Source organism: Sus scrofa, chromosome 3 (assembly GCF_054392235.1).
Source record: "Sus scrofa isolate SSC_HxYL_T2T_F1_AM1 chromosome 3, Sscrofa_HxYL_maternal_Yorkshire_Landrace_v2.0, whole genome shotgun sequence".
Lineage (NCBI taxonomy): Eukaryota > Metazoa > Chordata > Mammalia > Artiodactyla > Suidae > Sus > Sus scrofa.
This window is the reverse complement of record NC_139385.1, coordinates 85,761,748-85,780,585: the sequence shown is the minus strand read 5'-3', so window position 1 is coordinate 85,780,585 and position 18,838 is coordinate 85,761,748. Positions and strand designations below refer to the sequence as shown.

The 18,838-nt window shown below is 44.7% G+C and overlaps 1 protein-coding gene across 10 annotated transcripts in view; it reads left to right on the top strand.

Moving 5' to 3' along the window:
* ARHGAP25 (Rho GTPase activating protein 25) overlaps positions 1-18,838 on the top strand; it is a 94,007-nt gene that overhangs the window by 41,529 nt on the left and 33,640 nt on the right. For 4 of the 10 annotated variants that reach the window (XR_014839675.1, XM_003125069.7, XM_013996088.3 and 1 more), the window contains exons 2-4: positions 857-1,056; positions 7,925-8,012; positions 14,034-14,150. Coding sequence is in view for 6 of the 10 variants with exons in the window: in XM_003125069.7 (XP_003125117.4) it covers positions 857-1,056; positions 7,925-8,012; positions 14,034-14,150 (405 nt within the window). In the remaining 4 variants the exon portion in view is untranslated. Of the gene's footprint in view, positions 1-289; positions 1,057-7,924; positions 8,013-14,033; positions 14,151-18,838 lie in introns of those variants that run through there. The other 6 variants (XR_014839677.1, XR_014839678.1, XR_014839676.1 and 3 more) reach the window with 3 other exon arrangements.

The following is an 18,838-nucleotide window of genomic DNA, read 5'->3' as shown; positions in this document are numbered from 1 at the left end:
GCAGGCTGAGCCATGGCTATGGAGGGGAGGAAAGGAAGAAGTTATCCTGGGCGGGAGTTACCATGGAGACAGGCTGCAGACCCCCAGACCTAATCCAATGGCAGGCAGAGCTCCTGTGTGAAAACAAAAGCCAACTAACTACACTATGCAGTGGGGTGGGGGGGTCTGGATTCAAATTCTGCTTCTGTGTCCTGTTGGCAGATTCATATTCCTTTTAAATGCTTGAGTGCTGTCAGCCAAGTGGGAGGGACAACCCGACTTTGTAGGAAAGCAGTTACAGGAGGCCCTGGGTCCAGCAGACAGGGCTGTAAACATTCAGTGGGCAGGGGACAGACAGCACTTGATGACACTGGGCGGGAAGATTCAGGAGTGTCCGCATCCTGCTCGCTGGCCCTGTGGAGGGGCTGGGGTCTGCGGGGGAAGGGAGCTCTGGGACAGTGAGGTCCAGGAACAAGGCAGTTCCTCTTCTGTGGAAGAAGCCGGGCAGTTTCTGGCTGCCGCTGAACCCTGAGAGCAGAGGCATTATTTTCTCCCCTCTCTCGTCAGATACTGACTCCCACGCAGGAAAAAGGAAGCACCTTTTGTCAGATGCTGTGGCCACTTCCTCTTCAGAAGGCTCCAGCCAATCTCTGGCTTTGCAGAACAAGGGGGCAGCTCCAGCTGCCTGACCGGCGTGGGCGTGGGGCCCCTGGGTCGGCGCTGGTGGGCACGGGCCCCTCGGCTGGCTCACTGGGTCCTGGGGCACCCTCTCTGCTGCTGATCTGGACCCCTGAGCCCTGGCGCGCAGCGCTCCTTGGCCCTTCGCTGCCTACTGCTCACGTCCCCGGTCAGCTCGCTTGTCTGTCCCTCTCCACAGCTCGGTCAAGGAGCGTGATGACCGGTGAGCAGATGGCGGCCTTTCACCCCGCATCCAGCCCCAACCCGCTGGAAAGGCCCATCAAGATGGGCTGGCTGAAGAAGCAGAGGTCCATCGTGAAAAACTGGCAGCAGAGGTACTTCGTGCTGAGGGCGCAGCAGCTCTATTACTACAAGGACGAGGAGGACGTGAAGCCACAGGTACCAACCCTGGCTGATAGCTGGCTTTCTAGGGCTGTCTCTTCCTGGGTGGGAGAGGTGGATGGGGGCGGAGATCTCTGTAAACTTGCAGGGGGTTTCTTACTGTGCCAAGACACCATCTATTTGAAAGGACTTCTCTCTCCCTTTCTCATCATTTTCTAGATACTGAGTTGTAGAAATGACAGGGTGCTCTTCCTTCACGGAGCCCCGAGCTGACTACTGTGGCTTTTCCTAAATGCAGCACTAGGTCAAGGCTCGCAACATGATCTGGATGGGGATGCAAAGCCTCGGGGCTCAGGGAGGAGGGTGCTGGTTCAGGGAAATTGATTTGGGGCTTTCATTTATTTGTTTGTTCCGTCTATAGTTACTGAGTATCTACTATGTGCCAGACACTGTTCTGAGGAGTTGAAACTTTAAGATGGGGAGGGGGACAGAAAATAAACAACAAATAAGACAAGTATGTGATTTGTTAGAAAAATGACTTGTTCTATGAGGAAACAATAGAATGGGTTAGGGGATCAAGTATTTGGGAGAAGTGGTAGAATTTTAAAAAGGGTGGTCAGAATGACCTCGTGAAGAGCAAAGATTAAGAAGGAGAGGCACTTGGCCAGGCAGATCTCTGGGGAAAGAGCCTTCCAGATGGACAGGACAGCCAGTGCAAAGGCCCTGAGGCAGAGTATGTCTGCCCCATGTGGTAAATAGCAAGGAGGTCAGTATGGAGGTGGCAGAGTTAGGGAATGAGAGAATCAAAGGGGATGAGCTCGGAGAGGGTAGGGCTGGGGTCTGGTGCAAATTGCAAAGGCTATTGTAAGACTTGAGTGTTTACACTGAGGGCAATGGGGGGCATTGCAAGGTTGCCAGCAGAAAGGGGTCATTCTTGGGTTATGCTGTAAAAAGAAGGCTTTCTCTACCATGTTCAAAAACAGATCCAGGGCCGAGGGGAGGAGGCATAAGGGTGATCTAGGTGAGAGCTTCTGATGTGTGACAACTCAGTGGGAGTTGTAAACTGGATGAAAAAGATCAGATTCCTGATCTACTTTGAAAGTACAGCAAACAGGATTTCCTGGTGGAGTGGATGAAGCTAGGGAGGGCTTTGATCCTTAATCGTGGGCTGGGTCTTTTCTTCCTGTCTCATTGGTGCTCACGGCCAGTGTCGTGCATAAGAGTGAAAGGGGGTGCTATTAACAGCTCCCCTGGAACCCCTGGTGTCAACTGTATGTCTCCAGGCAACCAAAATGACTGGACACCCTCTTGAGAGCTCACATCTGTGGAGGTGGAAGAGTGGGCTTGGCCAGAAGAAACGTATTAGGACGGGAGGACTCTAGAACCTTCTGGAGGCAGAGAGAAGGCCCCAAGAAGGGTGAGGATATTGGAGGTGGAGGACAGGGTATGCAAAGAAATGAGAGGTCATTTTGGAAGCAACCAGTTCTCTGTATGGGCAGGCTTGAGGCTCTGTGGGGCATGGGCATGGGCTTGAATAAGCAAGCTGTCCACTCAAGGGCTGGGAGCATCTGTCCGTAGAGGCTGGAGGGGGGTCAGAGACAGCACCACTGACGGGATTCTTGCCCAACATCCTATGCGTGGTAACCAGACTTCCTTCACTCTATGAACAACCCAGACCCTATCAGAGCCACGCAATTACAGGCTAAGACAGAAGTCCTGGTGCATTAATAGCTGAGTCAGGAAGGCTTTCCATCTGCAGAGATGGCAGTAATGTGTTGACCTCCCAAATCAGCAGAAGAGGAATCTCAGTGAGGCTTACTTCCGAGAGGTGCAGCGGGTGAGTTGTGTTCTTTTCCTGGCTCTCCTACCCTCTGGCCATGTAATTATTTAATTTTTCTGGACTCCTCTTTCTTCTTCTGTGAAGTGAGACAATCATATCTAGCCTGAATTTGTCACCGGCTTAAATGATATGAAGCACATGTAAAACCCTCTTCTGTAAAAGCATAAACTGATGTCACAGGGTACGATAAATGATTAGAGGTCCTGGCTTTTCTCCCTTACTTCTGGAGGAGGAAACCCAGCGTCCTCTCAGGATTAAATTAGCCTAGGATAATTAGGTAAAGCTTCTTCTAGGATGACAAGTATGGTTTATTTTTTTAGGAAACCCATTAATATATCAGATCAATAAGTCAAATGAGAAAAACCACACAACCCCTAAAAAGATGACTGAAAAAAAAAGCATTTGATAAACTCATTTCAGATATAATTTTTTTAAAAAAGCTCTCAGGAATAAAATGATTATTTCTTGGAATATTTTACTTTATATGGATGTGAACATTTTGATTACAAAAGCTATATTGTGCATAGGAAATTTGGAGGATACAGAAAATCACAAAGTAGAAAATAAAAATCATCCTATCAGTAAGAAATAGCCACCTACAGGCTCAATTCTTCCAGTTTTTCCCATACACAGACATTTAGAAACTCATCTATTCTAAATGCAAAATTAGTATAACAATATTCTTTTTTTTAATTACTCAAATGAATTTATCACATCTGTGGTTGTATAATGATCATAATAATCTGATTTCACAGGATTTCCATCCCACAGCCCAAGCACATCCCCCCACCCCCCAAACTGTCTCCTCCGGAGACCATAAGTTTTTCAATGTCTGTGAGTTAGCATCTGTTCTGCAAAGAAGTTCAGTCTGTCCTTTTTTCAGATTCCACATGTCAGTGAAAGCATTTGATGAGTATAACAATATTCTTTAATTAAAAGTGAACAGTATGTCATGAATATTGTTCCTTATTAAATATTCTTCTATGATGTAATTCTTAATAGTGGCAAAATAATTTATTTTATGGAGCGTCTATAATTTACTTAACCCATTTCCTCCTGGAAACTAGTTGAGAATTTGGGCTGATGTTTCCATATTATAACAAACTAGAAGTGGACATCCTTGCAGACTTTCTATGTATCCATCATTATTTTATTAAGAAATAAAAATCTACTCAAAATAAGGTATTTTTATTATGCTATCATTTAACATTGTTTCAGGATTCACAGGCATTGCAAATATCTATAAGTAAAATGAAAGACATGAGCTAAGTTCTTAGGAAGAAAATAAAGGTCTATTTCCACACCATGTTTCACACCATTCATGATTCTGGGTGGATTAAACACTTATGTGTTAAAAATGAGTCCATAAAAATCCTAGCAGAAAGTGTAATTATCTTCATGATCTTTGGGAGGCAGGTGTTTCTTAAGCATAGTGACAAAGACAGCACAAGGAAAAGACCAATTTAAATGCATAAACAAAAATATCTGTACCTTAAAAAGTCAAATAATAAAGTGAAGAAGCAAATAAGAAACAGGAAAATTTGTTCACATACTTCTGGTAAACAAATATTCTTTATATTTAAAGTGGTCTCAAATCTGTTAAGAAATGGTGATAGAGCAAGTGACATACTTGGGCAATTTCCCAAAGAAATAAAATGGCCCAAAAGCATACATAAAAAAGTTCACCTTTGGTCATAATTAAAGATGTGCAATGGAAGCTAATGAGATACCACTATTCCCTTATCAAATTGGCAAAAATATTCTAGAAATTCCAGTGTTGGTAAACAGGAATTCCCATGCACAGCTGGTGGAAATGAAAATCTGCACGAGCTTTCTGGAGAGTACTGTGGCCCTTAGAAAATGCAAATTCTTTGACCCTGCATTTCAAATGCAGGGATTTATAATAGTGATGTGGAAAGAATGCCCAGTGGTGGGGCTAAGTTACATCAGGGAACTTTTATATATCTATATAAGAATCTAATTCAGCTCTTGATACCCTAAATTGATATTTTTTAAAATTGAAAGATATCCATGATATAATTGTTTTGTTTTGTTTTGTTTCTTTTGTCTTTTCTAGGGCTGCACACGTGGTATATGGAGATTCCCAGGTCGGGGGTCTAATCGGAGCTGTAGCTGCTGGCCTTCCCCAGAGCCACAGCAACGCCAGATCTGAGCCACATCTTCGACCTACACTGCAGCTCATGGCAACGCCAGATCCTTAACCCACTGAGCGAGGCCAGGGATCGAACCTGCAACCTCATGGTTCCCAGTCAGATTTGTTAACCACTGCACCACGACGGGAACTCCCATGATATAATTGTTTTAAAAAAAAAAAAAAAAAAAAAGAGCAGTTAACAACAGAGGATGATATATGTGCTATCTATCCAATTCTTGAGGGGAAAAAAAAAATCATGCATCTGTAATTTACAGGAAAAGTCTTGGAAAGAAATACACAGAGTCTTCTCTCAGTATTGGAGTTGTACATAACTTTTAATTTTCTTCTTTCTTTATGACTAAAATACAAATTAGTTGTAAATTTTAAACAAACCCACATATACCCTGATACCTAAAAAACTAAAACAAACAAACAAACAAACAAACAAACAGCAAATACCCCAGTAATCTTAGAGCAATCAGATGAAAAATGCCCTCGTGTATACTGATAGTGTATATGTTTGGCACATTCTCTCTAGAAAGCAAATTGCATCGATTTCTAAGAGTCAAAAGTATCATACCCAGAATGACCTGGAATACTGGATCATTCTTGTTTTAAGAAGCTAATCAAAGGAAATAATCAGGTATATGTATGTAGTGCTATTTTTAATGAGAAACATTGGACCAAATGACCGACAAAGGAGAATGATTAAATAAATTATGGACTTGTATGGTGGACTCGTATATACTTTTCTGGGGAAACTTGGGGTTTGATAGAAGTCAGTCTGTGCATTTTTTTTTCTCTGAGTTCTCAGGAAGGCCTGTCCAGCTCTAAGGCATAAGAGGCAGCTTTATACAACTCATTCCCAACGGTTCTTTGTCAGGGAAGTTGTTGAACACAGAAATCTCAGCAAAATGCCCTCAATCACTGCTAGAGGATGGTTTCAGACAATCCTGGCGTCATCGTCCCATTGTCTCATCTGCTTTCTGTGGAGTTAGAATGTCGGGGGCATGCTGGGAAATGTTTAACAAATGGCCCTCCGGTGAGAGAGCTGGTTTGGATGTAGTATATGCCAATTTCTGTGGTGTAAATACTCCCACCATGGCTAGTTCAAGCGACCAGCATCCCTGAACTTGCAGAGTTAAGGAGGGATGCACAGAAGCACAGTGTTAGATAATATTTTGCTGGACAGATAGATTACATGTAAATGAGCATATGAACAGAAATATAGTAAAATGTAGCAAATAGGTAAACAGAAACAGTTTTTTCTTTTTTTTTTTCTTTTATAGCTATATGAGATGATGGATATTCGCCAAATTTATTGTAGTGATCATTTTATGTTGTAGGTGGGTCAAATCGTTACGTGGTGCACCTTGAATTTGGACAGTGTGGTATGCTAATTGTGTCTTAGGGAACTGCAAGAGAAAAAAAATAGAAAAAAGAATTAAAAAGTGATGCATTCTGAGTATTACCACCTTTATTTTTAATATAAAATATTTCCTTGTAAGTTTATATGATTTAACGTTTAATGATGGCTGTGAGTTAGGGCTAAAAGCCATGTTGTTTTTTTAGGCGGGAGGGAGCAATGCTTGGTAGGAAGACAAAGACAGTGGCCTTTCAGAGATACCTGCCTCTCCTAAGTACCTCCCTAAACTATTATTTGATCGTTTCATCTGATCAAATAAAATAAAACACCAAGTATAGAAATACCATTTATTGAATATACTATCCAGCAGCATGAACTCAGGGTCATTGTTTTCTGAGGTCTTGGATACTATTTAAAGACAGTGAGGACCATGTAGGTGGAGGTTATTTTTAAGTTAATAAAATAAGGGAAGTGTAGGCAGATATTTTTTTCTCTTCTCTTGTCCTCCTCCCTCTGCCTCCCCTCCTCCCCCTCTTTCTGCTCTTCCCCTTTCTCTCCTCCGCCTCCTCTTCCTCTTCTTCTTTCTTTATCTTCTGCTCTTTTTCTCACTCAGTTTTAGACATTTTCATGTTTAGACCCTTAAGAAACATTTATTCTTTCAGGCGTCTGAACAGTGCTGAGGGTTCCTTAAGATTCTTGCCTTGTAACGTGTCTGTGGCCAATCCTTTTCAGCCACAGTTTGTTCTAGAACCAAGGCACACAGGTGCACTCAGCTCACTACCTAGGACAGCCAGTGAGATGTAAATTATGCGTAGGCAGCTCTAGGACAAGTTAGCTGTGTCCCTTGGTGCAGTTAGACTTTCAAAGCGCTGGTTTCTTCATCTGCAAAGTGGGAGTGGCCGTCTTGCCATGCTTTTGATATGGGGCTGTTGTGAGGTCCGAGGACCCTTTGCATGTGACAGTGCACTGTGGATAGTGCCTAGCTCTGTGGCACTGGGCATATTTGAGAACCATTCTGATCCCCAGTTTCCTCACTTGTAAACGTGTATAACTGATACCTTGCTTATAGAATTGCTGAAAGAACTAAATGAGTAATATACATTCAAGGTACTTAGCAAAGGGACAGACACCTGGGGTGTGCTGCTCAGAACCTCTTGCTGCCATGAGCCCCTCGATGAACCTTTGGTTCCGTCCTCATTTCCCCCTCTGGTAGCCTGGTGGGTGGTACAGTTCCCCAGCCTCAGCATTGCCCCAGCAAAGATCAGGTGTCTGGTTTGGCCAGGAATTGGGGCTTTTGGAAGAGGCAATTATTGGTGATGCCAGGTCTCAGCTCCTTCTCTGGTCAGAACCTTGTTCTTGTCTCTTAAGGCACCTCTCTTGCTCTCACATAGCTGCCACTTAATTTGACTGAGGTCTAACTAGCGGAAGGACTCCCACTGAAACTGGGTTGCTAGCTTTCTGTGTTTCCCTTCCCTTCATTATCTTATCTGTCCTCCAACTTAATTTTAGTTCATAGGCAAGAACATTTTTGTGTATCTTCAAGGCCTCACTTTTGATCTTTCAGGGTTACATGTATCTCCCAGGAAGTACAATCAAGGAGATTGCCACAAACCCAGAAGAAGCGGGGAAGTTTGTCTTTGAAGTCATTCCAGGTAGGTGACAAAAGACCAGATAGATATACATTACCTTCCCATTTTACTTCTGATCCCAGGAGTCAAGACTACCCGCAGTGAATCTGTCGACCAGCTAGCTAACCAGCCTAGTAAGAATGCATGGTAATTCTGTACGTAGTTAATGATGCTATACAAGCTCATTAACAGCAAGTGAACTAAGTGGGTTCAGCTTTTCTGAACATTTCATGAGCGCCTACTTGGAGCCAGGGATCCGCTAGGCACTAGGATACTGATCTGAAAATCCATCATCCTTGCTTACTAAAATAGAGCTCAGTTTTGAAGGTGAGTTTGACAGTCAAACTAACAGATAAAGTATAAATTGAACCATGGGAAATTGTCCTGTTGGTAGGTCACAAATGGTCAGCAGTCCGTCGTCTCGTGTGATTCAATGTGACCTAAGAAGAAATGACAACTTATTAAGCACTTACCACGTGTCAGGTGCTGTGATTCACCTCTTGTACAAGTTAGCAGCAAACTGGAGGGAAACTCTCTAATCAAGAGTTATCTTGCTTGAATGCATTTGGGCCAAGCTGGGGTGGGGGTGGGGTTGTCTCAGTTTCTCTCAAGTGAATTTGCTCATGTTTGTATAAGTCTTTCAGGCGGAGGCTGCTTCCCCCTGTCTCTTGCTCCCTCTCCAGCCCGCAGCTCCAGGATTGCTAGTCTGGCTCTGTTGCCAGGCTGCTACTACCATGCTGACAAAGCAGGGAAAACCAAAGTTCCCTGAGCGCCCCTCCCCTGAACTCCCTTCTTATCACTCACACAGGGCAGTCATGTGCCTAAGACACGTGATAGAGAGGCAGCAGGCAGAAAATGTAGGCATGCGCCGTCTGGAGCCAGCATGCCCAGGTCCACACCCTGGCCCTGCCACTTATTATGTGTGTAACTGTGATCCGGTTATTTGAATTCTCCCTGCCTCTGTTTCTTTCCCTGTGAAATTGGGACAGTGATGGTGATAGTGAGGATTCAGTGAAGAAATACATATGACACACTTGGGATAGTGCCTGGTAACAGCAAGTGCCATGTTAGCATTTGATGCTTTCGCAATTACTAAAGGAAAAGGTATGATTGAAACCAGTCCCCAAACTGGCTATGACTATTTAGAGAAAACAAAGAAAGCCACTTTTTTTTTTTTTTTTTTTTTTTAAGTTCAGCTCTTCCTAGGTGATCCCCTCATGGGCCCTCTCTTGCTTTATATCTGAAGGGCTCTTCATTTCTCTTGCTCCTCAGAGGAAGAGTCTACTTTTCCAGTCTCTTCTTTTTGAGAACTCCCCACCTTTCCCCACAAGGCTTCTCCTTGTCCCAGGATCCCTTTCTGAACACAGTTTGTGGAATGCAATCACCCATAATAACAGGTCTCAGAGCCTGAATTTTCAATCAAGGGTGACCCTGCTGAGAGCTCCAGTTGCAGATCCACTGTGGGCTTTTGCACCAAAACTCCAATCCTCTTGCTACGCGAGCGAAGGATGAAGATTTGTTCTCTTTTTATCCGTCCACTTGTATCTGTCTCCTGGGCTGCTGGGGGAATTCTTGGACGGATATACACATGTGTGTACTTGTGCACACATATGCATACATCTTATAAACATACACAACAATTCTAAAACAATAGTAAGACAGGGAACAATTTTCCTAAAGATGCCATCATTCTCAAGGCTCCACCCAACCTAAAATAAGACAACCCTTTATGTTATGATGTAGAGAATTTTCTTTCTTTTTTCTCTTCTTTTTAGGGCTGTACCTGAAGCATATGGAAATTCCCAGGCTAGGAGTCGAATCAGAGCTACAGCTGCCAGTCTACACCACAGCCACAGCAACGTGGGATCTGAGCCACATCTGCTACCTACACCAAAGCTCATGGCAACGCTGGATCACTAAGCCACTGAGCAAGGCCAGGGACAGAACCCTCATCCTCATGGATACTAGTTGGGTTCATTATGCTGAGCCACAACGGGAACTCTGAGAATTTTCAGTTCCTCTTTTTGTCTTCTTCTTCAAGATGATTCTCCAGGGCCAGTGCTGACACAGGAAATGACCTTCCTAATCAGGATCCCCTCTCTGTGACTGCCCGTGTTGGCTCCACCAGGGCCACAGAGAAGAATTTCATTGTAGTTATGCTATGTTTTTATTTATTGGAGGCAGCCAAAAATTTAAGGCGAGTTTCCCTTTCCCTATATACCCCCGCAGAATAACTATCTGTTTTTCCACCCAAAGGGTGTCATTGGGGGGGAGTATTCCTTCTGTTGTGTATGTAGCAATTAATTCTGATACTGCCTTCTGAGGAGTTACACCAAATTTGTTGAACACCTGCCATGAACCGGGCACTGTTGTAGAAACTGGGAGTCCAGTAAAGAACAGAACAGCCTATACGCTGTTTACAGTCTAATGGGGGGAGTCTGACAACAACCAAATAAGTGAGCACAACTGTAGAGTTTGAATGATGGGATAAGTACTGTGGGAAGAAAGCCGAGAGAGAGAGTGTGAGATGGGGATGGCAGTTGTTGATTTGTCATTTTAAATAGAGTGGGCAGAAGAGGCATCACTGAGAAGGTGACTGCTAGGCCAAGATCTGAAGGAGTTGAAGGAGCTGAAGGAGCAAGCCAAATGCACATCTGGAGGAAGAGCATTCCAGGAGGGGGAACAGCCAGTGCAAAGCCTCTGAGCCTATTTCTGTTGTTCAGGAAACTTCAAGAAGTCCACGGTGGTTGCAGCCTCCAGTGGAGGGATGACAGGGGAGAAGAGGAGGCGATTAGGTCAGGCATGGGCACAGATTTTACGGGCTCTGTAGGCAATGGTAAAAATTTAGATTTTTGCACTAGAAGGATGGAAAGACATTGGGAGGTTTTGAGCAGAGAGGTAACAGAATCTAACTCTTGGCCTGCAATGAGAATAAAAAGGGGCAAAGACAGAGAAGGGAGACCAGTGAGGAGGTTACTGCAATTATCCAGGTTGGAGGGAGTAATAATGAAGGGAGTAAGAAACAATCAGTTTCTGGACACATTTTGAGGGTAGAGAGGACTTTATTTGCTGACAAATTGGATGTCAGAAAGAGAAGTCAAGGTTGACTCCAAGGTGGTTCACTCAAACAACAGGAAAGAGGGATTTGCTGAGACCTGTGCATGTGACCGGTTTTGGGTGGAAGATCACAGATACAGCTTTGGTCGTATTAAGTGACTAACTCAGTTTTGACGATAAGGAAACCAACGTTCAGGACAGTTTAGCTACTGCTGTGATGGAGGTAAAGATAGGATGTCAAGAGTTTAGAATGGGGAATCCCCACTCCATTCAGAGTGGGAGGAGGAGATGTAGAAAGAAGGTTCCCTAGAGAAGATAACATTTGAGCTAGATCTTAAAGGATGGAGAGGAGTTTCTTAAGCAGGAGAAGAAAAGAAGAAAGGTTCCTTCTGACAAGGGAAACAGCCCAATAACTGACCCATGTCGAACATGTTCAAGTCACAGAAAGTATGTGCCTGAGGACACAGTTGCTGTTCACGGGCTTAGTATTATTAATGTCAGGCAATTTCCCTCAAAGACGGCTCTTTCTAGCACCCTGATGAGTCCAAATGTTGATTTTTGGGGGCGGGGGGTGGGGCAAAAAAAGATTTTCAGATTGCCTTTGGTTCTTGTCTCTTGAACCTATCTTATTACCCAGCCTCACTTCCTTTACCCTTTGGATTGATCTGCTTCTGAATCCATCTTGTCGTCAGCTCTTCTGACCAGAAAGGTCAGTCCATGGAAGCCCTGGCCATTCAGCAACATCCTGACAACTGGATTTTTCTCACTGGTGTTGCCATGACAGAACTAAAGGAATCTCCCAGGTTTAATAAAAGTAAACTGCAAAGACATGTTCTTGACAACTTAAGAGACCGGAGTGTAGGCATGGTGGGGAAGGATGCCAGATAAATTTTGGCCAAGGTCAAATTTGAAGAACTATAGGCTAGTGGAGATGATTGAGAGAAAGACCTGTGGCCTTGCCCTGAGTTTAGCAATAAGTTGCTGGGTGCCAGTGGGTGGAGGCCTTTGCATCTCTGGGCTTCAGTTCTACTATTTGTAGAGTGGAAATGATACTGAATACCCTATTCTGTTTCAAAAATATATTACTATTCCCATGGGATTCTTTAGTTCTGCGCTGAGTGCTTTTTATTGCCGATTTTACTTCCGGAAACACCCAGTCTCAGGATGTTCCTAAATGGCCAGGGCTTCCTCGGACTGAACCTTCTGGCCAGAGAGCTGATGAGCCAATGATAAGATGGTTTCAGAATCAGGTTGTTCCAGAGCATGAAAGAAGCTGAGGCTGGATGATATTAAGATAGGTTCAGGAGACTGGAAACAAAGGAAATTTGAAAGTATTTTGTTGCTATGCAAGAAAATACAGGTTTGGGTGCAACTGGGCAGCTAGAAGAGGCTCCTTTTTTTTTTTTTTTTAGCTTTCTAAAAAAAAAATCAAACTATAGTTGATGTATGGTATTTTATAAATTACAGGTGTATAATATAGTTACAATTTTAAAAAGTTATACTCCATTTATAGTAATAACTGTGAAATATTGGCTATATTCCTCTTGTTGTATAATATATCCTTGTAGCTTATTTTACAGCTAAAAGTTTGTACCTCTTCATTCTCTGCCTCTACCTTGCCCCTCCCTCCTTCCTTTTCCCCCTTGGTAACCACTAGTTTGTTCTCTGTATCTGAGTCTGCTTCTTTTTTGTTATATTCACGAGGTTTTATGTTTTTTTAGATTTCACATATAAGTAATATCATATAGTATTTGTCTTTCTCTCTCTGACTGACTTCACTTAGAATAATGCCCTCTAGGTCCATCTATGTGTTGCAAATGGCAAAATTTGGTCCTTTTTATGGATGAGTAATATTCCATTGTATGTGTATATATATATATATATATATATATATATAGCACATTTTTATCCATTCATCTGTTGATGGACACTTAGGTTGCTTCCATACCCTGGCAATTGTAAAGAATGCGGCTATGAACATTGGGACGTGTGTATCTTTTTGAATTAGTGTTTTTGTTTCTTTCAGATGTATACCCAGGAATGAAATTGTTGGGTCACATGGTAGTAGAACAGGCTTTTTTTTTTTGAAGGAAATGCCCTGATAGGATGAGCAGAATGGATTGATGGCTCCCTAAGCAATTTGAAATTTAACAGCATCTTGTAATTGAAAGGGATGGCTGTTACTTTCTTGTCTATGTTTGATGCTCTCCTTCTCCCTCTCCTCTTCTTTCTCTCCCTATTTTTCTCTATTTGTCACTTTCTCTCATTCTTTCTCTTGGGTTCCTTTCCCCACCCCTGCCCCCTTGCCATTTCCTCCACCCTTCTGTCCATTTGATAGCACCAACCCCGGAAATACTACAGATGTCTGTTTACAATTTGGGGTTTACAGTGAAAATGGTGAAGTCCTAACAAATTTCATTTTTTTGTCAACCACGTATTGAGAACCTACTGTGTGCAATGTCTTGTGCTGGCAGGAAGGCAGTAATCATGAACCGATTGATTTGTGAGGAAGGCACCCATGTGCTCACTGTCCCTCCTTCCCCAGTGGCTGTCCCCTCCTCCTCCCCGCCCCACCTGCCAGTGGAGCTCAGGGGAAGTTTAGGAAAGTATCCATGATGGGTGTGGTCCACCAAGTCTTCAAACACTCCTATGGGCTGAGCCTGTCTCTTCTGGTACTGCCACTGCCCCTCACACTTCCTCTGACTTTTTGGTAGGAAATGGCTTCTGTCCTCCATGGGAGCAGATCTCAGTCCAAATCATCCCAATTGCAAATTCAATGATTTGTCTGTAGAACTGGAGCTTCAGCAAAAACAATAAATGTGCCTAGATACTCAGTACTGCTGAAGATAAGCAGGTAATGCATTTGTGTTGTTTGACTGGCTGTCGAATTGCACCAAAGAAGCAATTCACTTTCGATTTCCCGCCGTCGCCCCTTGCTCTGGCTCCTGACCACTGTACGACCTTTACTAGTGTTACTTCTTCCCCCAGCCTCATGTGACCAGAGTCGCACGGGACAGGACTCCTATGTCCTCATGGCCAGCTCCCAGGCGGAAATGGAGGAGTGGGTTAAATTCCTTAGGAGAGTCGCTGGCACGCCCTGTGGAGGTAAGAATCCCTGCAGGCTTCCCTGGGCAGGAGTCCGTGACAGCTCAAGGATGGGAAGGAAGTCGTTCTGGACAAGATCTTTCCTTGAACAGTGTTCAGAGAAGGCCACCAGAGTCTGAGGCTGTGCTCAGTGCCAAGGCTCAAACTTCCCTCCTTGGGTGATCTCAAAGAGCTGACTCCAGAAGAGCTGGAATGACCGCAGGCCCTTTGCACACTCATCAGCAAGTGTGTGCATAGCGCTGAAGCAGTCCTTTCTCCTCTCTGGACACCGTGCTCTCATCAGTAAAATGAACGGACTGGACCAGCTGACCCCTGGCAGCACTAACCTTCAATAGTACCAAGAGCCTGCCCAGTTATGGGGGCTTTGGCACTTAAGAGAGTTGATGGCAAGCATCAGGTTAGGCTGATCAGCACAGGAAGATAAAGCTGCTGTTCAAATCGGGGTGGTTGGTGGGAGTTCCCGTCATGGCTCAGTGGTAACAAACCTGATTAGTATCCATGAAGACTCAGGGTAGATCCCTGGCATCGCTCAGTGGGTTAAGGATCTGGTGTGGCTGTGAGCTGTGGTATAGGCTGAAGATTTGGCTCAGATCCACCTTTGCTGTGGCTGTGGTATAGGCTGGCACCTGCAGCTCTGATTCGACCCCTAGCCTGGGAACTTCCAGGCTATGTTGTGGGTACAGCCCTAAAAAGCAAAAAACAAACAAACAGCCCCAACAACAACAAGAAAACAAATAAACAAAAAACCAGAATTGGGGTGGTTGGACGGGGAAGAGGTTTGGGAATTGTGTCTGGAATCTTGCAGGGCCATAGTGGATTCAGGGTTAAACACATTTCTGAGTTATGAGTGTTTGAACTTAGAAGCTCAAGTTCGAGGTTACGAATCCAAGCTCTCTGAGAACCCTGATGTTGTCTACACTGTAGGAGGGCCCTGCCTGTGAATAACTAATGTGCAAAAAATCCGAAATGAACAAACTACTGAATCTGTTTGTTTTTCCTTTTGTAAAAATGTGAAAGAACTGATGTGGATGAGATCTCAAGTGACCATTTTCCTTTACCTTTTGGGGAACATTCTCATTTCTGTCAATTCTGGGACAACTGTATCAAATATGGTCATTTATCCACTAGGCTGTTACTTCGAAAATCATTTAAGGGGGCTTTATAGCTCACATATTAAATGTTTATTTGGTTGCCCAATAGTTTCTTTTGAAAATTATGAGCACCTTAACAATCTTGTGGTCATTCGAAAAAACGTAGGAAAATAATCACTCGTAAAATTACCAGAGGTGTGTTGCTATTTTCCTTCCAGCTGGCATTCATATCTACATGGCTTTTTCTTAGGACTACAAACATGGGAGCTATGCAATTTAATACCTTTTCTTTTATAGCTTTATCTTTCCAAATGGCTGCAAAATCCTAATTGATAAATTTCAGCCAAATGACGTTAAGCAACAAAGAGGGCTTTGCTGGGCAGATGCAGTTCCCACTCCAAGAAACCAAGGGCTTAACGGACTGGGGCTGAGAACTGAGCAGTTTCGCTGGGGCCAGGCAGCAGCTTCTCATTCTGCTTTTCTCTGCCTGTTTGTTTCTAGTTAGCAGCCTTCCAGTGCTCACGCCTGTCTCAAACTCTGCTGTGCCAGCCCAGCCTTGCTATATTTCTCCCTTGTGGACCAGCGGAAGGTTCTCAGCCAGGGTCAGGGAGGCAGTCCTGTGGCCTGTGACCTGCACAGGAGGGCTTCGTGAAAAGAAGTGACCTGGATGGGACAGCCAAACAAACTCACGAGGGCCTGCCTCTTACAGATCGCTACAACCAGAGTTTCCACTGTGGCTCAGTGGAAACAACAACTAGTATTTATGAGGATGCTGGTTTGAACCCTGGCTCTGCTCAGTGAGTTAAGGATCCAGTGTTGTTGTGAGCTGTGGTGTAGGTCACAGGCGTGGCTCTGATCTGGTGTTTCTGTGGGCGTGGTGTAGGCTGGCAGCTGCAGCTATGATTCGATCCCTAGCCTGGGAACTTCCATATGCCAGATATAGCCCTAAAGAGCAAAAAAAAAAAAAAAAAGCTGAAACAGATTAGCAAAGAAGCAGAGTGTAGTTTCCTTAACCATTTCCCGATTCCCAAACAGTATTTTTTAATGGTGCTCATCAGACGGAGATGAGGTTTATTTATTAAAGTTCTGTTACGTGCTGCTCACCTTGGATGGTCTTCTCTGTGACCTTCGTTATTACCCTGGATCGTGAGGTTATTGACGTTTTCTGTTTTCCCCCGTCCAGTGCATTAGGCTGTCTGCACTGACAAGGGTAGTAGGCGTTGTCTCATTAGGTAGCTGTTCTGAGTCAAAATGCCGTGGATGTGTTGGGACCAGCACCTGTGCCCTGGGTGCTGCTCCGCTCAGCCTTGTCACGGTGAACCACGACATCGGTCATGGTCCCCAGGGGGATTTCTCTCTCGCCCCACTCAGTGCCACCGCCCACCCCCCTGCCCCCCTGCCCCCGTCAGAGGCAAGTCAAGCGGAAGTCCTGTAGGCAGAGGAAAGTCCAAGGGGGGAGAAACAAGAAAGCTGCACTATTTATTTATTCAAAGAACAAGGCTTGAATTGATGTGGCATCTCAGATGTCTTTTTAGCCTTGCATTAAGCCAAAATCAGAGATCTCAGGATGAGAAGGCATTTTAAGATAGCAGAATTCAGTCTAAGGCCATGGGACGAATCAGACATTTGTTCTTCCTGTTTGTCCGAAACTTCAGACCTGAGGAAGTAAATGCTTTGTCCAAGGGGCCCTGCTGTCAAGGGTGCCCTCTTCGGCTTTGTTAAGTGCCTCTGATCGAGGTCTGCTGGATGGGCCAGGGACCGCTCTCAAGTGTTTGGAAAGTCACCAAGATAGGTTGCTGCTGTCATTTTCCAGCCCTTCTTGAAACTTTCTATGGCCTTTTCTACCTGGAACCTACCCCCTCTTCACCACCTTTACCACTGTCTTCCTGGTGGAGGTGCCAGACCGTCTGTCCCAATTGCAGCAGTGGTCCCCAAACTCATCTCCACGTGTTTTGGCCTTGCCTTCCTACAGTCTGTTTCCAACAGAGCAGAAAAGGGAGCCTGTTAAATCTGTTTTGTCCAGACCCTTCTCTGCTGAGCACTGTCTAGTAGCTTCCTTTTTCTCTCAGAGGAAGAGTCACTTATCATGACTTCCCGTGCACAATCTTCCCCCTCCCGCATGATCTCTCTGACCTTGCTTTCTTTTCTTTTTTTTTTTTTGTCTTTTTGTCTTTTTGTCTTTTGTCTTTTTAGGGCCGCACCTGCGGCATATGGAAGTTCCCAGGCTAGGGATCCAATCGGAGCTACAGCTGCCAGCCTCCGCCAGAGCCACAGCAACGCCAGACCCGAGCTGCATCTGCCACCTACACTACAGCTCACGGCAACGCCGGATCCTTAACCCTCAGAGCAAGGCCAAGGATCAAACCCGAAACCTCATGGTTCCTAGTCAGATTCGTTTCTGTTGCGCCACGAAGGGAACTCCTGACCTTGTTTTCTAGAACCTTCTCCAGTATTCATTTCCTTCTAGATTTAGCAGCCTCCTCACTCTCATCCCCAGACACCCTCGGCACATTCTGCCTCAGGGCCTTTGCACTTGCTGCTTGCTCTGTCTGGACTCCTCCTTCCCCAGGTAGCTTGTCCCATGCCCACCTCAGATCTTTGCTCAAAATCACCTCAGCAGGCCTTCTCCTGATCATCCCACTTAACACTGAACCCCCTCCCTGCCTTCCCCTCTTCCTACCCACCCCCCATCCCTCTTTCCTCTTTGGTTTTGTTAGCACTTGCCCCCTTCCAACCCTCTAAATACTTTACTCATTTGTTTTATTTGTAGTTGGTCTCCCCTTATTATCATGAAAGTTGCAATCTACTTGTCAGGATCTTCCCCCTCTGTTTTGTTCAGTATTGTATCCCTGACACTAAGCAGGGCCTGATATAGCAGGTGCTCAATAAACATTTATTAAGTGAATGAGTGAAAAAGTGGCCTCCTCTTTTCAGAGCGATGCTGTGTTCTGCTCCCTGAGGCCCTTCTCTCTATCAAATGAAGGTCAGCTCATCTGGGAACTTCTTCCATAAATGCTTTTCTTCCTCCAGAATGATCTCCTTCCAAGGGGGTCAGTGGTGAATTTTGGCAAAACTCTTTATGGTTTGCAAACTCCTTGGAGTATCCACACAAAGCTCTGGAAATGGTCCCCAGAAAAACAGATGTCCAGACAAAACAATTTTGCATTCAACTGTAGTCCATCAGGACGCCCCAAGTAATGAAAGAATTTTACATTTTAGAAGCTGTTCTCAGGAATTCCTGTTGTGACTCAGCAGTAACAAACCCAACTAGAATCTATGAGGATATAGGTTTGATCCCTGGCCTCACTCAGTGGGTTAAGGATCCAGCGTTGCCGTGAGCTGTGGTGTAGGTCAGCAGCTGCAGCCCCGATGTGACTCCTAGCCTGGGAACTTCCACAGACCACAGGTAGAGCTGAGCCCTCTTCCTGTCCCAATTCCTGCCCAGTTCAAGCTCTCTTTCCTCCTGGATGGGAGAGATGCAGTTCTGTTTCCAGCAAAAGATTCCTGTCTTGTCACAGAAGGAACTCGGAAGCGAGACAAGGAGATGGAGAAAGTCAAACGAGGATGTGTTTCAGGGAGAATATGCCCCCAGACAGG